The 13,730-nt window shown below is 34.5% G+C and overlaps 1 protein-coding gene across 1 annotated transcript in view; it reads left to right on the plus strand.

Annotated features, from left to right (window-relative positions):
- Positions 1-3,979: 3,979 nt before the first annotated feature.
- The window catches only part of LOC105829189 (mucin-19), a 204,078-nt gene continuing 194,327 nt past the window's right edge, over positions 3,980-13,730 (plus strand). Inside the window, exon 1 of the mRNA XM_036289136.1 lies at positions 3,980-5,641. Within this exon, the coding sequence (XP_036145029.1) occupies positions 5,473-5,641 (169 nt within the window). The 5' untranslated portion in view covers positions 3,980-5,472. The remainder of the gene's footprint in view (positions 5,642-13,730) is intronic.

Raw genomic sequence — 13,730 nt, forward strand, 5'->3', positions numbered from 1 at the left:
GTGAATTCGATCAATTAACACTGTTTGCAAATCTCATACAACTATATAACAAACTGCAGATTTTGAAACGCGTATAGCTTTATGGTAATCTGATCACTTCTTCCTGATATTTGATCAGAGATAATAAACTTTCTGCTATCTTTAAAAATCGTCAGAATCTTGTTATTTATAGAATTAATTTAATGAAGCATTTTTTGAGTATAGAGAATCATAAGTATGTCTCATTGATTGAAACGGTTAATTTATGACTTCTTATCAATTGACTCGATGAAACATTTAAAGAAACATTTTTCCAATTAACATAAAGATTAAGACTCTCAATTCTTTATCTACAACTCAATCTACTAATTAAAGGTTAATTTATGAGTTGTTGTCGATTGAATCTTTGTAACTACATTTGTACAATATTGTTTGCATTCGTATCGCAGTCATTATCTTTATTATGTTCATAAACATCACAAGAAAAAGAAAGAACTCTATGATTAATTTTCTCGGAGTAATTGAAAGAAAGGCTGTGCTAAATAATGCTAAATACATTTCTATTATCTCTTTAGATATCATGATAATGAATAATAATAATTCAACAAGTACTCATTATAGAGTTTATTTATTACAGATGTACGTCTGTCAAGATGTTTATAAATATATAATAGATATAACACAATTAACTCTTAATTATGGTCTTTCTTTTATTACATACAAAGTATCGAAAAGTTCTCAGTGGTTCAATTTATTTTAGATTAAAGAAATACAAATTTCATATATTTTTTTGTAGCGATTAAAAAAAGAAACAGCTGATAGTTGCACAAAGTTCAAACAGTGCTGATCTTGAGGAAAAGTCATAATTATATAAACTGGGTGAACCAGTGATCTCAGAATAATTAAGGGTTGAAAAACATACCCTCGCCTAAGGCTGAATACGTGTGGGAATCGCTGGGGAGGTTAACGACTCGCGCGCGTGCACTCGCGCCGGAAGTGCGAGGAGTGATTCGAGACAAGCATCACGCCGCGCCGCGATCGAGCCGCGCGATCCAGGTGCATCGACCGCGCGCGTCTTTCCTCCACGGGATGGAAAACCGCAGATCGCTTGTCCGCTTCGCGGCCGACGGGGAGGGCAGACGCGGGCGAAACAAAGAGGAAAAGAGGAAAGACGGTAGGCCGATAAGGTAAACGCAGATTAACCGTACGTTGCGTTTATGTGTGTCGAAAATTTTTCAAGCGGATACAGTCAATGGGTATCACGACAGAAAGATAAATTTTTCGATTAGAACGCGTTGTTTGATGCAAATCGTGGAATTATCATGTCAATTCTCTTAAGTTTTTCTAATGTCGATTATGGAATTAGTAAATAAAGGGAATTTACGCAGTATAAAAATTTTTGTATAAGAACGTAATAAATAAATATATAATTATATACAAAATATGTCTATGTATGTTTATAGTAATTCCTTTCTTTTTTTTTGACAAATTTCTATTTTTGTATAAAAAATAACAGTTATTTTGAAAGATGAAAACTAATATACTGACTAAGAATAATAATCTGAATTGAGTGAAATTTTATTCAAGTAATAAATAATAAAGAAATTGTAATTTGTTATTTATATATAATTGAAGAAGAAACTTTTCTTCAATAATGCAACTAATCACAATGTGTAGTCATTTCATATTAAGTTCTTAATTCATCATATTACTTAATATCTCATAAATTAGAGAATTATTGCGTTTAATTTTATTACTAAAAACTACAAACAAGTTTGTTAATTTATTTGTTTTTTTTTAATTTATCTTTTTGTAAATTATATGTATTTATTAAAACATTTATTATAATCTTATACAATTTTAATGCATTATTTAATATTGTATATCCATAATTATTTTTAATGTGCCAATAAATCGTGCACAGTGTTTTGTGTAATGTACAACAAAATATAAATATGTTATCTGAAAAATGCATACACATTAAATTCATAATATACTTATAATACATTTGTACAATAATGATTGGAATAAAATGAGTAACACCTTTGAATATTTCGCGTAAAATTAAATGATATGCATGCTAAGATGAGTGAATAAGATCCGTGGTATTGTTTAAGTGCACGGTTCAAGTGCTAAGCTGGAACTTGTGTAATTTATCACAATTCCAAAGCGGCTTATAAAATTTTAAAATTATTACATACAAAAGAAACATCTCAAAATCGTGCAAGTTTGCGTTTCTAGCCTGTGAAATTATTCATGTTTTTTCTTTTTTTTTTTTTTATTATTTCATTAATTATATAATTAAGAGAGTCAGTTTAGTGTACCCAAATCTGAAGAGGGACTGAAGTAAGACTCTACTATCACCTCCTCGCCACCATCACCCACCTTAAATGAACATTAGAAAAGTAAGGTGAGTGAGTATAATATTCTGTGTCGAAGTTTGATGTAAAACAATTTGTGAGGTATATATTATTATACCTTCTATAAATATACAATATGTAAATAATCATCAAATTTTCATTGTAAATAATAAATCAAAACATGCGTCTATGTTATCGATACATTTAGTGTTTTATTTTAAATTAAATTCACTTAAAAAAAAAAATTAGCATAAAAAACAATTTTAAAAAATTGACAGAGCAAATACATTACATCTGAATATGAATTTCTAAAGTGTTTAATAATAATGATAAAACATTCTGCATTATGATTACATCATAAGATACGAGATAAAATGCTTTCAGAAGTAGACATAGAAAATAATGCATCTAATTGCTATTACTTGAAAAATCTTGTAAAATAATACTGTAGATAAATTATAAATAAAATACTTTTTCTCCACATAATAATTAAATTACAATTATGTGATTACACAGCAATTAAATAGAGAAGATGGATTTTTGTGTGAATTTATATACATTTGTATATATTTCCTAGTTTTTTATACGCACACATCGATATTCTGAGAATGCCGCAGCAACTGTTCGTGCACTTGCTTCATTTGTAAAATGAGACAGCCCAACGAAGATATTTTTGTATCAGCAGATGTAAAAGTTTAGAAATAAAATATAAAAGTTTCCAACATTTCTCTCTTTTTTTCTCCATATTTAAGTATAGGATAAGGCAAATATTGAACATGTGGAATAAAACGTACCAGTAAAAAGTACATCTCCACCCTCTAAGCGAGCATTTTTATCACTTATTTCTATTAGTGGTATCTCTTACTCCTTCTTCAATACAGCTCTGATGGTATGAAGCTGAAAAAAAGACAAAAGAATAATTGAAAAAAAGCAATGAAGAAGTCAAGTTTTTAACTAGATTCTGAAACGTTAAATCGTTCCTCATCATTATCTTCCTTATTATATTACAAATATTAACTAAATTTATTAATATAAGTAAGTTTTTTTGGAATTTATCTCTGTTTCCTTTCTTTCTCCATAATTATTTGTTTCATTAATTTTCTTATTATGTCAAATCCAAACTGTAGACTGGTGTAGACTGCCTCTAGTAAATCGTTTATTGACCACTAGATGGACAATTAGGATTCGTTTGAAATTCACTTTAATATATTTCTCACATGTACTCCTTTATCTATTCTTTACTATATATACAGGCATCGAGAGGTCTTGACTTGTCTAGTAATATATATACTAGTACACATACAATAAAAAGAGAACCTGTGTAAGGAACACATTGAAAGTGACTGGAAGGGTGTTAGAGCTTTAAAAGTGGCTTCTCACTCTTTCTTGAAGAGAATAAAAAAGATCGCTTTCCATTTTTTTATATATATCAAACATTAAAATTAATTTTTTAGAGAAATATAAAAATTAAATACTTTTTTAAATTAAATTTTTATAAAATTTTTTTTAATTATTCCAATTAAACGCGATTTTCTTATAAAATTATACTTTATAAAATAATTAAAACAGCACTTTTAAAAAACTTATTGAAATAATATAGCAATTTAAAATATAAATAGAATTATTAAATATATATTAATTATATATTTTCTTTATAATTTGGAGAATATTGTGCATCAAAAGTTCTTACACCAAGTATCCGCAGTGCGCGACAAGCTTGAGATTACTGAATTTTAATAATAACTAATTTGATCAAATCCTGTCTCTCTAACTTGTAAATTAATATTTTAAAACTAACGAAAGTTTTGGTTTTGCTTATTGAATAATGAAAGTCGGTCAATATTATATTTTTGTGCGAAAAGATATGTTTGGTTTAATAAAATTTGGTTGAACTGAATAGAATATTAGTTATTACAATAGAATATTTTAATAATTCTAACAGAAACATTTAGATTTAACAACGATTAAAGTTTGATTATTTTAAATTTATTATTATTTTTCGTCATTAATGTTGAATTAAAGTAGATTTTATAACATAAAAAAATAAAAAAATGAAACAATTAGATTAATTAACATCAACCTTCCAGATTACAATTTTGCTGTCAATTAACTGTTTTGAATATTGTAAAGGGTATGTGTGGAGCACACGTCATTGTTTGTGTCTCGTTAAGTTTGTTAGCACCTTGCTATGTTTAATTGTCGGCGGTTTTTTTTTTTTAATTTAATGTGCATCCATCTTTAAGTAGATATACGGCACAAATGTGTCGGCTGTGATTTCATGTTCAGTGGGATATTTTATCGAGATTAACGGATAATATATCAATTTAATTTAAATTTAGAATAAAAAATTATTTAGATCAAGAATAAATGTAGTAAGATCAGAGATTTATTTGATTAAAGAATCAAAATTATTCAAAGTTAAATTTTAGGGAACAGAGAAAACATGTTTGAATTGCAATTTCACGCGCGATTTTGCGCGCGCGCGTGCGATCGCTTCGGTGAACGTTCGGGAGATGTCGTTGCGGCTCGCTCGTTCGCTCGTTCGCTCGCTCGCTCGCTCGCGTGGAGGCCCGCTGGCTTGAAACACCTGACTGCGACGGTGTAGCACAGTGCGGCATGGACTCGTGTGGCGGGCGCACACTTCTTTCAAAACAGGTAGCACGCGTTGCTACCGGTTGACAGCACAGCGGCGATTCCTCCTCCGCTTCTCTCCTCTTTCCTTCCTCTCTCCCTCCCTCTCTCCCTTCGTCCCTTCCGGCCCCCGTCGCCCCCGTCGTTCGCGACACCCCGCGTCGAAATATAACAGTGCGGTCACGTGACACTCCCGCGATTTTTACGGGGCACTCGCGGCTAAGTTCACATGGAGCACCGTCGCGGCACGCCATCGTTAACGTTCGCGAAGTCGTTTGCAAAAGACCGTCGTCCTCGTCGTCGTCCCGTCGCGGCCCATTCGTCGTCCTCGTCGTCCTCCAGCCGTGAGTCCGTCGGCGTGCGCGGGCGGGTGCCAAGATTCGCGAAATCCGGGTGACGAAGATGTGACCACGGCGACCGCGAGTACCGACCGACCGATCAACGACGACGAGGCGCGGAAGTAGTGTGTGTGTGTGTGTGTGTGTGTGCCGTCCGCCGAAAAATGACGCTCATCGGCCGGACATCGGTGAGGACGGTGCTGCTGACGTCGTTGCTGCCGATTTCCGTGGTGCTGATAGTGCTGGCGCGCGCCGGGGACGTCGCGACCTTGGAGTACGGCGGAGTGGAACCCCTTCCGGCATCCAGGGAGGAGCGGCCGCATCCGGATACAGGTGAGTCTCCCCCCTTCCCCCCCCCCTCCCGCCGTCGATGCATTCTACATAACATTCCGCTTCAATTCGCTCTCGGCGAAATCGCCGTCTAGATGTTAATCAGCTCTCGATTGTTTCTATGGGAAAACAACACATTCTAATTATGTTGTGAGCGCGAAGGGACCGAAACACGTGAGGAAAGTACGATGTATGAAAGCGCGAGAATAACTCTCGTACGCCATTTTCTTTTTAATTTTACGTTTTAATCCACGTTTTTCTATCAGTTTGTGATAACTTAATCATAGATATATTTGCAATTACATTGAACTCGTTAATGTCAGATGGATGAAAGTTTCAATTACAAGCGCTGATAAATTATTAATATCTAATAACTAAAAGTCTTATTAAAAAATTGATAAATGAAATAAAAATATTGATTTGTGCATGAAAGTGAATTTTAATTATGATAGGTAAAAAAGCAAAAAATAAGAGTAGTTTTAATTTATTTATCTCAAAATATAGTAAAAATTTTAATTCCAAATTAATACATGAAATATGAATGTATATTTATTTATTAAATTGAATATTAATTATTAGAGCAAAAAAGAGAAGAACAAAAAACAAAATATACTAAAAATTGTAATTATGTTAAACATTTATAAATAAAATAGAAATTTATTTGTGAAATTGAATATTAATTATAATGTTAATTGTGAAAAGAACAAAAAAGCAAAATATAATAAAATTTTTTATTTATTTTTAAATTTATAAAAATTCTCAATTATGAGAAAAATGTGTAAATGAAATAGAAATGTATAGATTTACATTTTTATGAAATTGAATATTAATTATGACATAAATTGTGAGAACAGCGAAAAGTAAAAAATATACTGAAAGTTTTAATTTATTTATTTTAAACTGCATTAAAAATTTTAATTAAAAATTCATAAAGAAATAAAAATGCAGATTTATTTATGAAATTGATTTATTTATGAATATTTATTATATTAATTGTGAGAGGAGCAAATAAAGCAAAATATAGTAAGAGTTTAAATTCGAAAGCAATTTGATATATAAGAAAAATAATTAAGCATAGCTCAACAATAATAATAACGCAATTGTTATTGTACTTGCATAGAAAAATCGTAATGCGTTTTCCTTGCTATAATTCTCGCGTTAGTAAGATAATAGCTATCACTATTCTCACAGTCGATTATATCTTCTTCACAGTACTTTGAGATTATAGAAAAGAATCCCTCCTATATAAAAATTTAATGATACATAAGGGTGAAAGGAACATCTGCAAGACATTTCACCGTCACTTACATCCTTATCTATTAACTCTCCTTCCTTTCATTCTCGCACGAAGATACACTCTCCGGGAATCATTGCAATGGTGAATGCCTGAACTTTGTTGCTCGTCTCAGCTCTGCCGATGAAGAACGACCTTTGCACTCGGTTGCTTCTGTGAAAGTACGTTCGCGCATCCTCTTTATTCGCTCCTCGCGGCTAAACATCCCGCAGAATTCTCTGCGAATTGTCTGAAAATCGATTCCAATCTTATATTTCCCAAAGAAACCAAAATCTCACTTTTACAAAAAAAAGAAAATCCTATAGTATCACTATATGTACAACTTGTTTAATAGAATATCAAGAAACTTTGATTCATTATAACGTGGTTTAACAATGGTGCTACAGTTATATACGTATTCAAATTAAAATTTTACATTTGTATTTTTATTATTATTTTCCCCACACGTAAATTTGTTGAAATATACACATTTCTATTCTATACATTGGATTTCCCTAATTAAATTTAATTAATCAATCAATTTCACTCGAATCATTAGACTCCATTAATTCTACGCAAAGCTCGCCGCGCGCTTTCCAAACGCCACTTGTACGACGAATTTGTAGAAGCGTCTTCGACGTGTACAGTATCGCAATTAAACGCGTTCGATAATAGTCGCGCGTAGGTCTTTCTCATGGCCTTTAGAAATGCGCGACGCTCGTCGCGGGCCTCGGTCGCACATCCGTCTCGATCAAATCTCGATTAATTTGCATGCACTTAGAAAGGCGGAAGCACGTGTGTCGACCGCTAAACTGATGAATCCTCGCGCGACGGGATCTCCCGCAGCGAGCGCGAATTAAATTAGTCGCGCGATCGCGTACTTTCTATTGGCAAGTTTCAAGCGCGATGAGCAGCGCGGCTAATGAATTTTGACGCGGTCGCCGTAACGACGATTGGCGCCTCGGATCACCGTCGTCACGTGTAGCGTGTGTTTGTACGACACGTCACGGCGTTAGAGGAACACCGTCGTGTCGCGGGACGTTTCGCGATTCGCAGTTAATTGAGCGTAGCTTTTCGCGTAATGACGAACGACCGCACACACTCGATCTCGTTACGCGCTTTTCAAACGGCGATATTCGGTGGTTTATAAGAGAGAAAACGACCGCGGGAAAGAGCAGGCCCCTTCACGGCTCATTGAACTTATCGCACGCCTTATTAGTAATAATCTAATTAATCTAACAAACAAGCAAAGTGTTAAGTATCCTTTTTTTTATAACTCGTATTTTTACGTACGATATTTCCAAATGAGTACACAATGAATATTTTAGCAGTGGACCTTTTGACGAAGATTTGAGGACGATTTCTTGTTTTTTTTAATATAGCGAATTTCTATTTTAGATTTTATTAAATTGCATAATTGAACTTTCTCCACGTGCTCGAGTTATTTTCTCGAGATCGAAGTATTAGTTGAAATGGGAGAAAATCAGGTATTCTCAGGTGATCGCCGAGAGCGAATAATTCACCGCGAATCGACGGCGGATTCCTTCAGCGTGCGACAATAACGTATGCACGCAGGGATGCGTATAGGAAAAACGTTCCTGGCATCGGTCCGCGTGGAAATCTCCTTCAACCTTGATGCAAATGGTGCGTACTGCTGCGTGTCGTACCGCCGCTGTTAAAAGGATCGGGAACGCACCTCACATCGTGTGCGTATATACGCGGATTAAACGTTCGCGGCCGCGAGCGTTTATTTAACGACCGCGAATTTACGATTCCCTAATGTTATTTACGGCACGTGAGGTAGTCCTTAATGAATCACGCGATTCCAATTTGGCTGGCGCGGGTCTGGACCGGTCCGGTAAGACATCCGCGAAATTTATAATGACCGCGCTTTGTAATTGCAACCTTCCTTCCTTCGCGCCACTCCACGAATCTCCCCGGCATCGCAGCTCTTCTTCTTTCGGGATATGATGCCGGCTTATTATGTTGCATTTTATTTATTGTATCTCTATACGAGTGACGATATTGTTCTCTATTTTACGATCACGATTTTGAGGAAATCGCTTTATTTCACACGAATTTTTGTTTAGCACGATAAATCGCACATTAATTGGACAAAATTGTCAGTGAAGTAAAGGTTAGAATTTTGCCAAAGAAATTAATTTAGATTAGAAATTATTGTCATTTGAAAATTATTTTCAAATTAATTAAAAAATCAAATGCAAATGTGATATTTCGCTTTCCGCATTATTTTTGCGATTAATAATATATACACATTGTTTGTATTAAAAGTAAATGTACTTTGAGATCTGTTCAATCTCAAAAGTAACTTTTGTTAGATATTAATTAAGAACGCGAACGGGAGAGAGAAAAGTCAAAGGATAATCGCGTAAAGGCGGGAATTCAATTTATCTCGGACGAAACGCGTTACATTTCAAGCTGCAAGTGCAACGTGTGATTTCCTTTCACGGCTTTCGATAACAGAATTTATATTATGAGATATAGTCAACGTGGTGCCTTATCATGGGGTTACTACCGTCTCGGTATTTGCTCGCGTGGCTCAGCAGGGTAGCCGCGAAGAATAGATGCAATTTTCTAGGAAGATTCAGGATACTTGGCGTACACGCAACATTAGATAGTAGTGGGAGATTTAATTAAGATTAAAGCCGCCCGGCGGCTTGTTCGATCCATCCTAATCATGACTGCGAAATCAAATACCAAAGTATCGATAATTTTTTTGTCTCTCCGCGTTTTCGCAATAATCGAAAATGTCACGTACCCAGATTAGATATTAGTGAAAGCAATTCATTTATAATTTACTTTAATTTCTTAAGCGAAGAGAATGTATTTATAAAATATTTATCAACGAGATTTAATATTAAATAAAAAATAATTAAATATACTATATATAAAATTTTGCATGAAATTTAATTCAAAGAAGAAAGTAGATTTTTTAAAATTTTATTAAATATAAAATTTTACTAATAATAACAATCTTCTGATCTACATTTAGCGATTTGATGTAAAGTTATATCGCAAATGGAGCTCATTTTTTTTCCAAAGTCTCTTTTGTGATTAAGGAATATTTATTATCTTGTAATGATTTTTTTTCATATACACTGAGAAAAAAATGTAGTTATTAGATTGACGAAATTTTCTAACTGACTTAAATTTTGTCTATTCAAGTATTTATATATTTTAATTAACTATACAAATACTTGAATTGAAATTTGTGCATTTAAATTAAATGCATAAATTCTTGAACTGACAAAATTTTAATTTACTTGGAGAATTTTGTCAAATCAACAGTACAATCAATATTGTTTTCAGTGTACATATAATGCAAGTTTTGAACGAAAATTGAAACGGAAATTCATGAATTGATTTACGCCGAGCAAACTGTCCCGAAGATTTAAAAGCTGACAATCTGTTCGGGATGCAAAATGAACTTGAAATTCCGGCGGCGCGGCTGGTCCCCTCTTCATTTTTAGAGGAAATTTACGATCTGCCCAGAACGCGTTCGGTCACTCCTACCCGGGTGCGAAGGGTGTAATTTTATAACCGGTCATAATTAGAGATATTAACTCGCTTAGGATCCTTTACCCGTGTGTTTCACCGCTTAGCTCGCCTCCTCTTCGGATTGTACGGCGCGCGGCCATTTCGCTCCTATTATTATGCCAGAACAATGAATAGTTAAAATCTCTTTATTGCCATGCGAGACCCGGCGAGAGAGCCTTCCCCGAGAGAACGAGACGCCAGCCAAACCTTATGGAATGACTGCTTCCTTTTTGTTTCCTTTCTTCGCGGTTCAGCGTGTCGAAAAGTGTCGTAATGTGTTGCGCCTTTGTTCGGTAACCGTAAGTTGTTTTGATTATTAGTTAGTTATATCGGTATGTTAGTGGCATTGGAGAGATTTTTAATATATACGATATACAAATACGGAGCAAATAAATAAGATCAATTAGCCCGACACGCGAAAACTTTGCCGAGAAGCGTAATTTGTATTATTTTTAATTTTATTGTTACAAATTTGGTTATACTTTTTTTATTCGTCTCAGAACTTTGTGGCTATGGCTTAATGCAGATTCATGATTTATGCCGAGAGCAGTATGCGCTTTAGAGTTAAATATTCCGAGGTAATGACTCGAAGAACGAGTCAAATTCCAACGAGAGAAACACGTGGCAGCCGGGAAAATCGCTGCTTCGATTGCGAATAAGCGGCGAATACGAATTGTTCAATCTGTATTAATAACAGTAGTTTTTTTTTTGCTACTTCTACGGTCGCGTTTTTAGCAGTGTGGACTGTTCTAGTTTACCTAAACCCGCAATAGTGATATGGATATGTGTGTAAAAAGTTCACGAAATTAAATTTTGCCACGGTAAAATTTAATGTCAATTTTTAATGTGAATTTCATTACGCTTAACTTTCACCATTTAACGCAAAAAAAACCAGTTTGAAGATAATTAGGAAGACGTGGAACTATTGTGCAAGAGAAATCTGCGGAGCACTGCCGGACATCACCATTCATATCGTAAATCGCATATCAAAGTCGCGAGATTAAAAAGGTAAAGAGAGAATTATAATTTTTATGAAAGACATTCCGGTTTCTTTGTAATAAGACTATTACAGCGAAAAGAGGAAGCTTTTCGTATTCGAGAAATTAATGAGATTAACGATTTGCGCCGGTAGGTTCGACTCGCGCAATGGTCAATCCTTTCGGCGAGTATCGCGGAACTGTTTCGATTATATGAACGAACGGGACCGCATTCTCTCGCATAATCGCGGAATTTCGACGCCCCGGGCATTAGCTCACGCGGGGAGAAAAAGATCATTCGGATAACAGAGCGGCGCGCCGGTTATCAACGTGCCGTAATAATTCGTCATCTCGCCGTTGGGTAATTATCCGTCTCGCAACTCTTCCGTTTTGCTCGCGACGCGGTGCATGCGCGGCCGTTTTCTTTCGGCGCGCGATTTATTTCGAAGCGGGCTCGCGCGAATTAATGCTCGTTATTTCGCATGCCATTAAAAACTACTCCATCGCCGGCACAATGGCCTGTACCTGGTGGCAATAAACGCATTCCTGGCGTCGGTGTTAAAGGTCGTAATGAGGGTGACTGTCGCAGGATATAGGAGAAATTCGCTCGAGCTCGCGTGTCGAGGCACGTCGAGTTTCTCGGAACAGGATACGTTCACTCATATCCAAAGGAATTATATATATATTTTATATCTCTTTTTCGAGAACGAATTTGCCCCGTTGCAAACCGATTTAACGTTTCAAGGCGAAATCTTTCGACGCGCTTTATCCATATCGATACGCGGTGAAATTTTTCCCCAACTTGAAGTATCGCGTAGATTTATTGAGTTTATAAATTTCAAGATTAATTTTAATCCTTTAAAAGGGGATCGATGATTTGTTTGTGAAACAGGTTTCCAAAAGAGGTAGATATTAAAGAGCATACAATTGATTTTTTTAAGAAAATTTTTCACGCTTTCTATATATGGTTACTCACATCTCTCATTTTCAGGTTAAAAATAAAACACGAGTCTAATTATTTTTGATAATATATTGTTAGAAGTATAATATATATTACAGAATAATAATAAAAATATATTTTTGAAAAATATGTTTTTTGATAATTAATTCTACGGGAATAACCCGCGCGTGAAGAGGGAAAATCTGGGAAAGGTACTCGAGAGGAAAATAATCGCTACAGAGCGCTATTTATATAACTCTTCAATTATCTCTCCTCCATTAGAGTCGTAAGAGAGGCTTTTACATGACGAGCGTAATAGGGACGGCCGTACGCGTTAATTAAAAAAGAATGCGCCGAGTAGTGGGATGATTATTGGCTGGCAGTCGACTATGCATAAGTGAATATAACCCTTTCGCAGCATGCTAGATACTTACGTAGAACGGAGAGGAATAGATAGCCTCTTTCTCTCTCTCTCTCTTTTTCACTATGCTGATTCGCCTCTCAAAGGCAGGGGTCCTCGCTAGCGTTTTGATAAGTTCTCGTGAGATTTGTTGAAATTATCTATAAGCCGCAATATGAAATTCATATTAAAGGAGATTATTTCAGCATTTGTATTGATTTAGCTCGCATATCTGGCGATTAAGTTGACAATAAATAACTGTAAGCAAATAATTAACTGCGTATTCGATATATATATATCTTTCGAACCGAAAGGATGCTTTAAATTAATATATACTTTTCTTCTCTAGAGTTTATGTAAATTATAAATAATTAATGCACAATAAATCCCAAATAATCCTCTTACACGTTGAAAGCAGATTATGCGCACGCGTTAATAGTTTTCGAATCTCGTTCTGAAATATCGAATTGGGAAAAATTACATTTAGGAGAAAAATATACGCCTTTAAATAATTTTAACTATTAAAAGTTTTCAGCTGAGAAGTGGGACAATCATTCATGAGATTCAAGAATAGACTTTTAACGCACGTAATCAATAATTTAATGCACACATAGACTAAGAATTATAAAATATATTTGTCCTAATTATTACGATAAATATTAATAGGAAAAGAAAATAATATTGTGTGAGATTTATTCGATACATTTATATTTTACAAGGACAAATAGAAGAAGAAAATAGTTCTCAGAGTCTTACATAACATCTTTTAATTTGTTTAATAAAAAAAGAGAAACGCGCTGATTACTAATTGCATTAATTTTTTCAATGCGCCAATTTTCTCCTAATCTTTCTAACCTACAGTGTCTATATTAATAATTAAACTTTGTCTCATTCAAAACAAATTAAATGCAATGAGAGATCTAATAACCATTTCATCATATTGT

This window comes from Monomorium pharaonis, chromosome 6 (genome assembly GCF_013373865.1).
Source record: "Monomorium pharaonis isolate MP-MQ-018 chromosome 6, ASM1337386v2, whole genome shotgun sequence".
Taxonomy (NCBI): Eukaryota; Metazoa; Arthropoda; class Insecta; order Hymenoptera; family Formicidae; genus Monomorium; species Monomorium pharaonis.